The 14,183-nt window shown below is 39.8% G+C and overlaps 1 protein-coding gene across 3 annotated transcripts in view; it reads left to right on the plus strand.

The window, feature by feature from the left end:
- Positions 1-1,855: 1,855 nt before the first annotated feature.
- fmn2b (formin 2b) overlaps positions 1,856-14,183 on the plus strand; it is a 287,893-nt gene continuing 275,565 nt past the window's right edge. For 2 of the 3 annotated variants that reach the window (XM_039737958.1, XM_039737959.1), the window contains exons 1-2: positions 1,856-1,981; positions 3,961-6,005. In XM_039737958.1, the coding sequence (XP_039593892.1) occupies positions 3,998-6,005 (2,008 nt within the window). In that variant the 5' untranslated portion in view covers positions 1,856-1,981; positions 3,961-3,997. The remainder of the gene's footprint in view (positions 1,982-3,960; positions 6,006-14,183) is intronic. The other variant, XM_039737960.1, reaches the window with a different exon arrangement.

A 14,183-nucleotide genomic window follows, 5' to 3' on the forward strand; every position in this document is an offset into this window, starting at 1 on the left:
TTTTTTTTGTCCTCCCTGGCCATCAGACCTTACTTTTATTTTATGTTAATTGGTATTGCCCAGTTTTATTTTTTATATTTTGCCTTTTTTCTCTTTCTTCGTCCTGTAAAGCACTTTGAGCTAAGAAAATGTGATATATAAATAAATGTTGTTGTTGTGGTTGTGTTGAGTGTTTGATGTGGGGGAAAAATAATTTAAAAGATTTAGAAAATGTAAAAAAGTGAACGGTACTCAATACTTTCTGAAGGCACTATATATTCCTGTTATAACAAAAATGTCTTCAAAGTAATGTTATACATACTTAAAAATAATAGCCTTTACTGGGCAGTATGGTTCCTCACAGAACCATTTTATTCTGGAAAGAGTTCTTTGCATAATACATTTTTTTAAGTGTTGAAAAATGTTCCTAATATGTGCACAAAACAAATCTTTAATGTATAGTAGGCTACTCAGCAGCATACTGATAGAACAGGGAAACTGGACCTTAATCTGTCTTATAAAGTGCAGCAAGACTCCTTTTAAAATCATTAACTCATCAATCTGTTAGCATCTATCCATGGTTACTTACCGATCTTAATAAAAGTTTCTTATTGGAACCTCCTTGTGGATGGTAATTATGGGAATCCTTACACCACTATGGGACCGTTTTATTTAAGAGTGTACTCTGTATTACTTACCAAACAAAAGCCACAAAAGACACAAAAAAAATATTTTCATAAAACAAGTAAACTTTTTGATTAGTCAAAAACATCATTCATCAGTTCAGTTTCCAAACCTGTCAGTTATAATACAGGATGAAGAGCCATAACGAAACGTAGGACTCAGTTATAATCCAATCTGACGTGCCTTCACTGAAAACCAGCGGGCAAATATACTGGAGCAAGTAAGCGAACGTGGTGACAATCGCTTCATTAGAGTCTGGGTTAATTAATGAAGAGCACGTTTGTTTGATATGAAAATTATTGGAAAATATGCAAGATACAGGGCAGGAATTATTTAACTGTGTAATTTAAATAAACTGCATACATAAAAAGTATCAAAAGCCCAGATGACTGTGCATCATTTTGTTTACGCCACAGATAACAATGTCGCCACTATTTTGTGTATGGCGTGAACAGCGAGAGAATGTCCGCGTTTAAACTGTGAAAGGCATGTGATTTTTAAGACACTCGTGTTTTATAAAGTTTGAAATTTCATGTGACTAATAAACATTCTTTACAAAGTGCACACTCCGGATCATCAGGGCTGCAGGACCTTAAATACTAACGGCAAGTCGATTTTTAAAATTTCTTATTTTTTCGTTAAATCATTATTTAAGTACATAAGATTACGAGCAGAATTTATCACAATACGGTACATTTCTGAAGCTTATTTATATCCCCTTACTACTGGAAAGTGCAAAACGCGCATCATTTCAAATGTATCCGTGTATTGCTTTTTTTTTTTACTATATGGTTTATAGGCAACCGGTTTAATTTTAAATGTAAATGTTGTAATTTTTGAATGCCCCATCCATGTCTGTTTCTTGTCCTGCGCCCTTTGCGGCCAGGTCCTTCGACTGGATTAAGTGGGGTTAAAACGAATGGATGGCTGTTTAAAATATTATAAGCTCATCTGAAACATCGCAACATGGGATATGTTGGATTTGTCACGTTTCATAACCTCAACCTCTTTATTTTGATAGCTGATTGCGAACGCATTTAGTTTTAGCACTGTGGAAGGAAAAGGCGCAGAGAGCGCGGGCCGTTCGCACTTCGCAGGTGTCACTTCATTATAACTAATAGCAGCAACCACGCTGCGGTGTACGTGTGCGTGGTAGGCATCACGCAAGGTTACAAAGAGAGATCCCCGAAACGCAAACAGAAATCATTCTAAGGAATTAAAATAACCCAAACATGAGATTTTAAAAAAGATCAAAACCTTCAAAATTATTGGATTCAGGTTGGACGTTTGCAGTTTAAAGTAAAAGCGCGCACACACGGTAAGTTTGAAGCCCAATTTAGGAAGCCGAATTGTTTTTGATTAAATAATAAGTTATTAGTGCAAGGAATATTTTCAACAACAGGATTTCAACGGTTAGAGTAAAATATAGCGAGTACTGAATTTTTTTGTTTTGAAAGTATTTTCAAGTCGTATTATTTTAAAGCAAAGTCTAAGATAGGGAATCGCTACTACTATTTATAATTTGTTAGTACTGAGCAAAACTTGTTAAACATTTTGACCTTTAGTTTTAAGGGGTTGTGTGCTTAGTTATTTGTTTATTTAGTATATTTGTCTGCTACTATAAAAACTAATTTATTTTGTTATGCAGCGTTTCATAGTATAGGCGACGCTGCGAAGTGATTCGGACCTAACTCGATGCGACTGCAGGTAAAACATTCATTTACGTACACCACCTGTTCGTGTCCCGAGCTCATGTACCACAACGTGAGCTGCCGCTTAGTTCAGGATTCCAAATAGAAAATAAACGGGCACCTTCGTAGTAAAAGTTGCAGCTGTCGAGGTTTATAGTCTGGGAGTCCCCATACCTCGTCTTCATTAAACATGATAGTGCATTGTCCGTAATGGTAATTCTGTTAAGGATAGGTTATGCATTCTGAAGTTCAATTTCTAATTTTAAGGAACGGTGGTTGTTATTGTCTGTCTTTCTATCAGTTCACAAGGAACTGAACTTTTTCTTCTAATACTGGTAGAGCTGTACAATACATTAAATTAATACGATCGCTACAAGACGGCAATATTCAAATTAAGCCCCCCTTTTTATTCCCGATACTTGGACTCGCACGCCAGGCAGCATCGGTTAGTGGTGTTAGGCACTCCAACCCCCACCTTTAAACATTTAGTAAAACACTTCCATTGCCAAAAGCTATAACCCAACATTAAACACAACTGTTTGAAAACCAACATGAAATAAATCATAAGTAACAGTTTATTTTAGGCGCAGCGCCGCAAAGCCTCCTGGGATGTCAGTGCAGTCCGTCGCTACATTATTTATTTATATATATATATATATATATATATATATATATATATAAATAATATGTTTGTGTGTGTGTGTGTGTGTGTATATATGCAGCGTTTCACAAAGCACACCTATTAAAACTCAACAAAGCATATAAGAATTTGAATTTAAAGTAATTTTTATCAAACCCCTTTTGTCAAGTGACAGGTCGGGAAATTTCTTTTCTCCACCCTGTTGAAAAAAATAAGTGCAAAAAAAAGTCTCTACTCTTGGTATTTTTTTTTTTTTGTTTTTACGTTTAAGTATCTAGTCGTGATTACGCGCAAGAACGAAAGTACAGCATTAGAAGTTAAGCCCACAATTTAGGCTTAGATAGTGTTGTCTACCCACATCACTTACACATCAGTTAATCCTGTGCTGTTGTGATGGAGTTTACTTCCCCTTTGCTCTAAACTTCAATGGAAGGAGACATTAAGGGAACACTACAGGATGTTTGTCTACTAAGTTGTTAATTTATTGTGCCTTTACTATTATTTTTATTATTATTACCCTTTCAAAAGGAGGGACAGTTGGCATGTTCTCTGTTCTTGTGCATTTTCCTCACCTACTTGCGTGAGATTCAACAGGCAGTACAGGTTACCTTGCATAATGAAAAATTGAACATACCATGTTTAGTGTCTGTATACATATTTCCTGAAGTGTGTCCTTTCAAAGCCTAATTCCTGCTTTGCTATCTTTGCATTAAACTCTGAATCCTAGTGGTCATGAATTTAATTGCCAAGTCAAAAAAATAAATACTTGTCTGAATATTTGTCATTATATTGAAACTTAATTTTTATATAAATTTCTCACTTGCCTCTTATCAATTTGTGGACTTGAGCTGTTTGATCTCTCATGCTGCAGAGTTGTCCATTGTTTATTGATATTCATCCTTATTTAATGTTTTATTTAAACACATGCAGATGAGTTCCTCTAACTTTTCTCTTTAATTCTTTCAGACCACAACTTGAGCATTAGCCTAAAGGGGATTTAATAATGAAGCAGTCTCCCTTCAAAGCCATGCAGACAGTTGAGATAGAGGTCCCTTCTGTGAGAGAGCGATTTTTTCGAACTCCCTACAAAGAGAGAAAGAGAAGCACCTCCCTGGGCTTTGAAAAGCAGCCTATTAGCCCATTGTGGCAGTCTCCTCCGCCAACTGCAGGAGCCATCTACAGGCACAGGAGCAGCACTGAGCATGTCCCTAAGGAACCAGCTGCCAGCAGCCCATTATGCAGCGCGTTCGCTCGAGCAGATGGGGGAGAGCAAGAACAGGCATTTGTTTCCCTTGCATCACCCTCCTCCTTGCTCTCGTCACCGGAAAGCAAGCCTGGATTACTAAACAGAATCTCACCCAGAGGCAAAGCAAAGAGCATCAATCAGCATGGCTTGATTGCCAAAGGAGTACGTTTGCTAAAAAACATGGGGAATCAAGATGGGAAGCTTAAAAAAGCTGCAGGAGAAGGTAATGAAGGAGCAGATGATGCAGGGGTGCTCAAGGATGCTGATGGCTCCAAGAAAGGATTGCAGGGGAAAAAGGCACTTGGCAAGCATGGCAAAGGAGGGGAATCAAACAAAAAGAGGTCCAAATCGGAGTCAAAAACGTCTATGTTTTCAAATATCCGCATCCGAAAGAACCAGTCTAAGGCTAAAGAGATCCTGGGTGGCTCAAAGGAAGACGTGTTGGCAAGCCAGGCCTCACAGGCTGAGGAGCTGGATAGCGCACATTCTATCAGGACCAAAACCCCCGACCTGAGCCTCTCCGCAGATGAACTGGGCCTATCGGACACAGAAGCTGAGCCTTTCCGCCTCACTGTTGACAGCCAGCGGCAGGCTGCTGTGGAAACGCAGAATGGACAAAGAGCAAGCTCAGGCTCTGACACGGATATCTATAGTTTCCACTCGGCTGCTGAACAAGAGGATTTGCTTTCTGATATACAGCAGGCTATTAGACTGCAGCAGGGGGTTATTATTTCGGCAGCTGCCGAGCTGAACTGGAAGACTGAGAGTAATGCTACTCCGCAACCCCAGGAATCTGAGCAGGTGCAGCTACCGATGGTGATATCTGGCAATCTGAATGGCCTAGACAACGAGCAGCACTTACAGGTGCTGAACAGAGTGAATGATAACCTGTCTACGGGTGGTACGACTGATGACTTCCAGGGGATTTTGGCCGAGGACAAACGTCCATGTACTTTATTTGAGACAAAGGCACATGAACCTTTGACTGCGAGCCAGCACTCGCTTGAATCTGACACTAACGGGAAAGGTGGGAGTTCTGTTGCCAGGACAACAAATACCAACAGCCCCTCTGATTTAACTGTATCGTTCACAAGTGCAGATGGCTCTCCAGAGGGCAACACCGTGTTAGTATTATCAGACTGTCTGACAGAAAGCTGCACTGATTCCACTGATAACGTTGCTGGAGAGGTATGTGTCAATGGCAGAGCCCCGCGGTTTGAAACTGAAGCTTTCAATAATAATGTGAAAGGCAGTGTGGAGGACCTGGGCAATGGCATTGCATTTCCACATCGAAAAAGCAGCATACCTTTTGCGGCACTGGCCTCTGACAGTCCACTCCTGGCATCCAAACTTTTCAGGCCCAACTTGAATTCAGTTTCATCCCCAATCGTAAAAGCATTTCCGCCAGTGCATCCCAGTTACATTAAAACAACCACCAGGCAGCTGAGCTCTCCAAACCACTCTCCTTCCATCTCGCCGGTGCAGAGCCCGCTCTTTCGACGGAGGCATTATGATCCTAGTTACAGGCCTGAGAAGAGAAGAATTAAGAAGCAAAGGTCCAGCAGCATTGCTGGGATTCTCAGCCGTTCGGCAGACTGGACGGAGGAACTGCCGAGGTTCAAAACCCAAAAAGCTGGCTCGGCAAACTACCTGGAATATGGAGGCTCTGAGGAGCGGCTGAGAGGAGGTAGCCAGCCTTTATGCCCAACCCGCAAGTCTTCAGGTGTGCAAGCCTCTACGTGCAGCTTTCACGATGTGTTCTCAGGTGAGTCCAGGAGCTTTGTGTGTATATATGCATGGGGCTGAGTGTTCAATGCAGTATTTCTTGTTCGTACCTTTGTTGTACCACTTGGTGAACAACCATATACAATAGGAGTCAAATATTAAGTTTGTAGTATACAAAGTCTTGGCTGATCCTCTCCTCTCCTGTAGATCTTCATTTCTCAAATCTGTTGACTGTTTTTATGTGCATGCACCAAGTGCTATGGGTAATACTGAACGCTGGGCAAACGTCTTGCTTATTTATGAATTTCCTAATCTAGTGGTGGAAGAACTTCAGTGCATTTAAATCGGGGACCTTTTGTATTCACAGTCCATTTAGTGCCCTTGATGTGTGGATTTCTTGCTTTGTGATGCTGTTACATTGCTCAAATCTGGGGGAAAAAAAAAATCCAAAATGTGATACTTTATCAACATCAGTGAGAGATGGTTCACATTGTGCACCCACTTCTGAGATGCATGTTGTAACTGTCCAGCTAGGAAGACTTGCTACTTCAGCATTTTGCTGTATACACATGTAGGGTCCTGTGCCAGGTATTTTGAATCTGAAACAATTAGTTTTTTAGATTTCCTTTTCTATTTCAAAATAAAAGAATAGAAGTGCACTGGTTTCATCTTTTCAATGTTGTGCAATAATTTTAGATTATTTTAAAAATGCAGAAAGGGTAAGATTTTTGAAATCTTAGATTTACTTGTGGCCTCATGCTGCCTGCTCTCTTTCCCTCCCCCTGCCACTTCTTGATGGGCGTGAATAATTAGATGAATGAAAGACTCCCTCAGTGTGTGCAGTCACTGCCTGTCCCTGCATAAATGGCAGCCTCTAGCTTGAAGTGGCCACTTCTTTTCATGTCTTTAAGATCCAATACTGACAGCTCTACACATTTAAGTACTATTTCCCATCATGCAGTCCTGGGAGTCTTTATTTAGGAGAGTTAATTTGTATTTTGCTGTTCTTCAAATTGGGGTGGTAGTGTGTGTGTGTGTGTGTGTGTGTGTGTATGTATGTTTCCCTTTTTCTCTATTGAGCAAAGCAGGTTTTTAGTTGATAGGCCATCGATGTGGCCTTGATATATCTGCACTGCTTTGCTTAATTAGCTTGAATGACTTTACTTGATTATTTGTATGACTATTATATACCCCTTACTTTGATTATGAATAAATGTAATGAAAATGTGCAATTTTTTTGAAGCTCACATGTAACTGTTTATGGTGTGTTCTGGTAGACCGCTTATAATACTATTAAGACTGTTGTATTTCAGCCAGGTTTCCTCCCCTGTCTGGAGTTCAGTTGACATTTATTTTGAGGCGGTTCATTCTGTTATGAACTATAAATTTATGCCCAAGCATAAATGTCCTGAAAATTCCAAAAATGCCCACTTGAACTGGAAATACTGACAAACAATGGGTAGAACAAAGGAGGTAAAGATTTGTTTTTTTTTAATAAATGATTTATATAAAAACAATCTGTGGCACAAAAATAGGGTCCAGGCAGCACAAAGCATAAGGCATAGAAGAAAATGCCTTTAAAATAGGCAATCACAAAGGAAACATTAGAGAAATGTGCCATACCACGAGCTTATTCACAATGAAATCCAAGGGACTTTGGGGTTTCCTCATCGTTCATTGGACTGCGGGTAGTCCCTTGATGGAATTGGACAGGTGATCCCACCTCGTGAGGGTCTACCCACAACACAGGGAACATAAAAAATACATAGAAACTGAATGACCAATGATATTATGACCAATGATATGATTAATGATATGATAAGAACAAGAGAGACCTATACAGATACTGTGTTCATTTTATAGAAATTTGGTTATATGATATATCCGTGTTTCTTAAACTATGGGCTGCAACCCAACATGTTTGTGTTGGGTTGCCACTTGAGTGTGTAGTAAAACTGCTGTGTTCTCATCCAAATGAGAATTCTACGTTGAGTGATATCCATCCATCCATTTTCTAACCCGCTGAATCCAAATAGAGGGTCACGGGGGTCTGCTGGAGCCAATCCCAGCCAACACCGGGCACAAGGCAGGAACCAACCCTGGGCAGGGAGCCAACCCACCGCAGGACACACACAAACACACCCACACACCAAGCACACACTAGGGCCAATTTTAGAATCGCCAATCTACCTAACCTGCATGTCTTTGGATTGTGGGAGGAAACCAGAGCGCCCGGAGGAAACCCATGCAGACACGGGGAGAACATGCAAACTCCACGCAGGGAGGACCCGGGAAGCGAACCCAGGTCTCCTAACTGCAAGGCAGCAGCGCTACCCACTGTGCCACCGTGCCACCCGTTGAGTGATATGACAGCCACTATTTATTGGCAAATAACAGAGCTTTTGTTTTAAGGCTAAGAAAAAAAACATATAATAGAACTTTTCCTCACCTCCCATCTCACAACCTATTAACCAATCAAGCAGAGAAGAGTGACCTGTAAAAAAGTGGGGGAGATAGGGGAGGAAATGACAGACAAGCTTGTGCGGTGAAAGCACTGTGGCGTAAGATTGAAATGTCTTAATGAAAATAACAGGTGCAGGACAGGTTTATGATGATGTCTCGGGTGTTATGAAGAGAGACTGAACAGGAAAGAGGTGTGTATATAGTGCCTTGGCAATGTTTTTACACTAAATGCAGTTTCACTGGTAATGAACAACTGCTCTGTGCCTCATCGCATGTTCACATATTATGGCCTACTTTGAATCCAAATCTATAACTAAGGTATAAAGAAGGTTTTGCATTAAATTTTAATATGTCTTGGAGAGGCTATATTTCTTCTCATCACACTATTGTAAAGTGTTTAATAAATGTCCATCAGCTGGTAGTGTAAAGGATGTATTTGTTAGACACCCAGATAATTGGTAAAAATACCAGAAAATATCAAAAGGGTGAGATAAGAAGTAGACACAGCGTCGGTCGGTAGAGTTAAATATTTCAAACTGGACTACTGGTAGAATTATTAAGGAGGTGTTATCCTATCACATGTATAACATACAAATAGTGCCTACCATTTTTATTTAGGAATAATTTAGCTTTTGTTTCTAAAATAATTGTTAAATGGAAACCGGGGTATATTAAACTATTTGAAAACTTGGTTAGAAAAATGTATCGTTTATGGTGGAGGTTATTTGAAAAAGTTCTAAGGTAAAAAAGCTGCATTGATTCATTTTTTTGAGCTACTAAACCCTTAACTGGTGCCATAAGTGGCCTTTCATAAAATCTTGCACCGCGTCCCAAGAGTTTCTTTATCTCTGCTTTACTAAATCTTACATTAAGTATTTTTACTGGCAGTGATATCCCTCAGGAATGTATTCTTGTTTCGAATGATAATTGTTTTAGGTTCAAACCCCAGATGTGCTGCTTGTATGGAGTTTGCATGTTCTCCCTGTGTGCAAATGTTTCTTCTGAGTGTTCCAGTTACCTCCTAGAGTTCAAAGACATGCAGTTTAGTTGGACTGCCAATGTTAAATTGGCCCGTGCTAAGGTTTTCTATGTGTGTTTGGCCTGAGATGGACTGGCGCCCTGTCCAGTTATTGTTCCTGCCTTGTGCCCTCTTTTTGCTGGGATAGGCTCCAGCTTCCTTGTGACCCTGCTCAGGATAAGAAGTTTTGGAAAATTTATAGATGGAATACTGTTTTAAGAATACTCAGTTTCCCATGCTTAGTAATATTCATGTGAGAAATATATATTTTTAAAAAGCAGACAAAACCATTTTCTTTTTATTATATGGTGGTTTTTATTTGTCTCTTTATGACTCTGCTACCATTCATCTTCTTGTGTCCCAGTATGGTACAGTTTTTCTGATTTGTATCCTCAGATTAAAAAATTTAAGAACCCCTGCTGTTAGTTAATATGGTGGAAACCGATAATTGGGCTTTTGAAGACCCCCGTTCTAGTTGTTATGGGTATCTTTTTAATTTACAAGTTCCTGGGCACCCCTGTGGCTGCAGGGTTAATTGGATACGTCCATTCATAAAACGGGCAGTTTCTATGTTTTCTTGTGTTACTTCAGAAATTACAATCTGGTTATGCTAAATGGCTACCGGATGAGGTAAGCTTTTTTGTCTTGCTCGTTAAGATTTTGAACCATTATTGCTTATTTTAGTCTTAAATAGCTGTGTTTTTGGTTTTTAATTGCGCCTAATTACCAATAACATGCAAATGACTTATGGCACTTTTCCACTGCATAGTACGGCACAGCACGGTTCAGTACAGCTCACCTTGGTTCGGCTCAGTTCGGCTCGGTTTGCGTTTCGACTTCAGTTTAATACCGCTTTAGAGTGGGTGGGATTATTCACGTGTCGTTATAGTTGCGCCGCCTCTACTGCCGTGACATCGTGCCGCCAAGCGACCTCCTGAAAAACTTTTTCATTCCGCGTCGCCCCATCCAGCTCTTGCTGGATCCGCTCCTCGGCTACCAACGAGAGGAACGTCTGTACTTCCTCAATAGACCACGAAACAGCCATTTTTGGTTAAAACAAAATGGTGCGTCCGAACCTTCGCTGGCTGTGCTAAAAATCTAGCGGGTCTGTTGTGTCTCGTGTCGCAAGTTCAGTGACGCAGTAATGACGATTTTCTCCGGCCAAACAGTGACCAGCAGAGTTTACACGTCACGTTTTGGTAACGGTTCGGCGCGCTTGGAACTTTGGCTGAGGTGGTACTAAAAAAAGGACCAGGTACTGTTCCCAGTGGAAAACCCTCCAAAAGTGAGCTGAACTGAACCGTGTCGTGCCGTACTATGCAGTGGAAAAGCGCCAAAAAGAGACCAGCATTTCTCCATTTAGCTTGTTACCATTTACACCTGGGTGTATTTATCATGCACTATTGAGTTTAATTAAATACTTGGAAGGCAAAAAAGTGAAGGAGCCTTCAGGTCATTTGGATGATATCCTTAGAAAGGGGAAGAAAATCTAGGATAGATTTCAGTGCCCCAAAACCCTAACTTTGCATTATCAGTAAATGGACACTTGTTAGTATAAAGGATAATACAATAAATACCTTATACTTATTTTTATTTTTAAACAGTTTTGAAGCATTCAACTCCTTTATTAAATCAACCAATATAACTTATTTTATGCAGAGGTTATGTTTTTAAACATAATGTTTTATGTTTTTTACGTTTATATTTGCAAGAGTAAATATTTATGATAAGTTTTTCATATTTGCTAAAGCACAGTGAAATTGTGGATTGGACATAATAATGGGGAATGGGGGGGGGGCGTGGGGAACACATGACCAAATCTTAATGCTGTGTAGCATGTATTTATTTATAACAAGAACATTATTTTTGTGAAGGGACCATTTTTATGACAGTTGCCATTGGCAGTAGTAAAGAGTAATTAAACAATATGGAAGTTTTAGAGTATGATCCGACCTTCAGAATCGATTGTTGATGGCCACTGTAATTCAGACGTTCCTGAGGAACGGAGGCTCGTCATCATTGTACTATTATGGAACAGAAGCTTGTGTTCATTACGCAGTGATATGTGCAAGTCGGTTTCAGTATGGCCTAAAATCCATATCCTGGCTTAACTGAAAATTCTGATTGTTTCGCTAGGTAACAGTGTCATTTATTTGTATATATTTGTTAGAGAAACACTTTTTTTAATCAAATATGTTGATTAATTAACACACAGAACACCTCTAAGTAATCGGAGTGCTCAGTAGTGCTCTGCTACTTCCTCTTTGAATTGACTCACCAATCAGGTTCAGACTCCCAGCTCTCTGAGGAATTCTCTTAAAGGGTTAGTAGGCCTGCTTATTACATAAAGTTCACATAAGTGAAAACCACCAAAGCAAAATTGTATTTCCTGTCTCCTTCCACATGCATGTCTTGTGTTTTAAGTTTAAATGTGCTTGCAAGTTTTTCACAAAAATTTAGTAATAAAGTGGTTTTCTCAAAATCTATACCAGAATAAATGAATAAATAATATGTATTATTTATTACTTTATAGAATAAGTCAGGTATATTGTCCTCAACTAGCATAATTTGTATTACAATTAAAATACAGAAACTGACTATAGGTGACAGTAATGATGCAGTTCTTCAGAGTGTGTGTGTGTGTTTAAAGACAGCTGGCATGGATTTAGATGGCCCTGTTTTACTGGTCCAGAAGGTGGAGTTTTATGATGAATTCAAACAACTAAACTAAAAATCTGAATTTTTTTTTTTTTATTATTATTTTTTTTATAATGCTTTTGGAAGTGACACTCTCTTTAACAGCAGCAACAACTTATGAAATCGGTGTGCACAATTTTGCACTGTCTTAAATGGGGTAAATTAAGTCACTGAAGGTTTTTTTTTTATATAAAACAATAAAAAATGGATTCTGGAGGTGTCAATATAAATGTTAATGTTGTTTTATGTACATGATTTATATAATAGTCAACTAGTAGTCAATGAAGGTAAAGGCAAATTAAGTTTAATATAAATGCGTGAATGAAAATAATTGGGTATAATTACTTAATGGAGGCATGGAATATACGTTCTCTGACTCGTATCTGAGAATCTTAGTGCTTTGCCGGTCATTAGGTTGCTGGATATATGCTGTATGAGTGCAAGTCAAGGGGTTATGATTATGACTCAATAGGTGTTATACAGAACTAAAGCAAATCTCAGTTAGTGGTGAACAAACCTTGCAGAGTTTGCTTCGTCATTAGTTTGGCAAAATCCTGTAAATGTTCACGAACTTCACCAAACACCTCAAAATGCATTGAAGTCAATGTGAAAGTGGGTTATAATGGTGCAGTGGTGCTTTCATTGTCATTGATGGCAAGGAAAGCAGCTGCCAACTGTGCAGGAATAATTATCCATCCATCCATTTTTCAACACACTGAATCCGAACACAGGGTCACGGGGGGTCTGCTGGAGCCAATCCCAGCCAACACAGGGCACAAGGCAGGAACCTATCCTGGGCAGGGTGCCAACCTACTGCTGGACACACACCAAGCACACACTAGGGCCAATTTAGAATCGCCAATCCACCTAACCTACATGTCTTTGAACTGTGGGTGGAAACCGGAACTCCCAGAGGAAACCCACGCAGACAAGGGGAGAACATGCAAATTCCACGCAGGGAGGACCCGGGAAGTGAACCCAGGTCTCCTAACTGCGAGGCAGTAGTGCTACCACTGTGCCACCGTGCTGCCCAGGAATAATTATTGTGGGTAAAAATGTGATCTGAGCTGTAAGACAAGGTGCTAACCTCTGTGCCACCAGGCCTCAAACAACACAAGATACTGAAGAAATGATGACCATAACACAACAAATTGCCACAAACTAGCAATAAAGTAAAAATGACATTGTCCTTACAGTGTTCCAATTATGGGGCAAACATTAGCCATGTGATGAAGCGGTGGCGTGGGACTGGCTTGCTCCATTGTTTTCAAGTCATGGCTCCAGGCACAGCAGCAACTTTTTTTTTTTTCAGATCTATCTGTGCAGATGCTTTGCACTTTATTTTTCTTGCATGAATACGATAGAAATGCCTTGTAAACAGAAATAATTTGTTATTTCATAGTCCTATGTGTTTTCCATTCTCGGGGAGACAGGACACAAGAGTCAGTGTTTTATATCCAGTGGCAGTACTCGTTCTGATCTCCAGATAACGTACCCCTCAAATGAAAACTTTTTTTTTTTAATATATAAAATGCGTGCAGGGTGGAAAGCTGGCTGGAGTGCTGATTGGGTTGTGTCATAACGCATACCCAAAGCAGATCAGGCAGCAATCTTACAGTACACATGGGTGAAAGTTCTGCTTCTGGCTGCTACAGCTCTGTGATGTCATGCTGCTGGTCTCACAAAGCATTATTGGTTGCTGAGAAAAAAAAAATGTCTTACCAGCTCTAAGGCAAATGTTTAGGAAGATATTTGAACAAGGTCATCTAATCGTTATGTTCAAATGATGAGTATATGTATGTAAAGAATGTCCACAGAAAAGCTAGATTAATTCTACACAAGCAGGAGGTTTTAGAGTGTAGAAATGAAGTGGTGACCTCTCAATCTCATTTTCCATCCTCTTGTCCTGGGTGAATCGCATTACTGAACAGTGCTGACTGAGCTGTTTTAGCTGAGGAATTTCCAGGCTGAGAGAGATGGAGAGGTTCCTGAAGTGTAGGTCTGTCCCTTGATGGATGACTGCTGCATTTCCCCTGGCTG

This window comes from Polypterus senegalus, chromosome 16 (assembly GCF_016835505.1).
Source record: "Polypterus senegalus isolate Bchr_013 chromosome 16, ASM1683550v1, whole genome shotgun sequence".
Taxonomy (NCBI): domain Eukaryota; kingdom Metazoa; phylum Chordata; class Cladistia; order Polypteriformes; family Polypteridae; genus Polypterus; species Polypterus senegalus.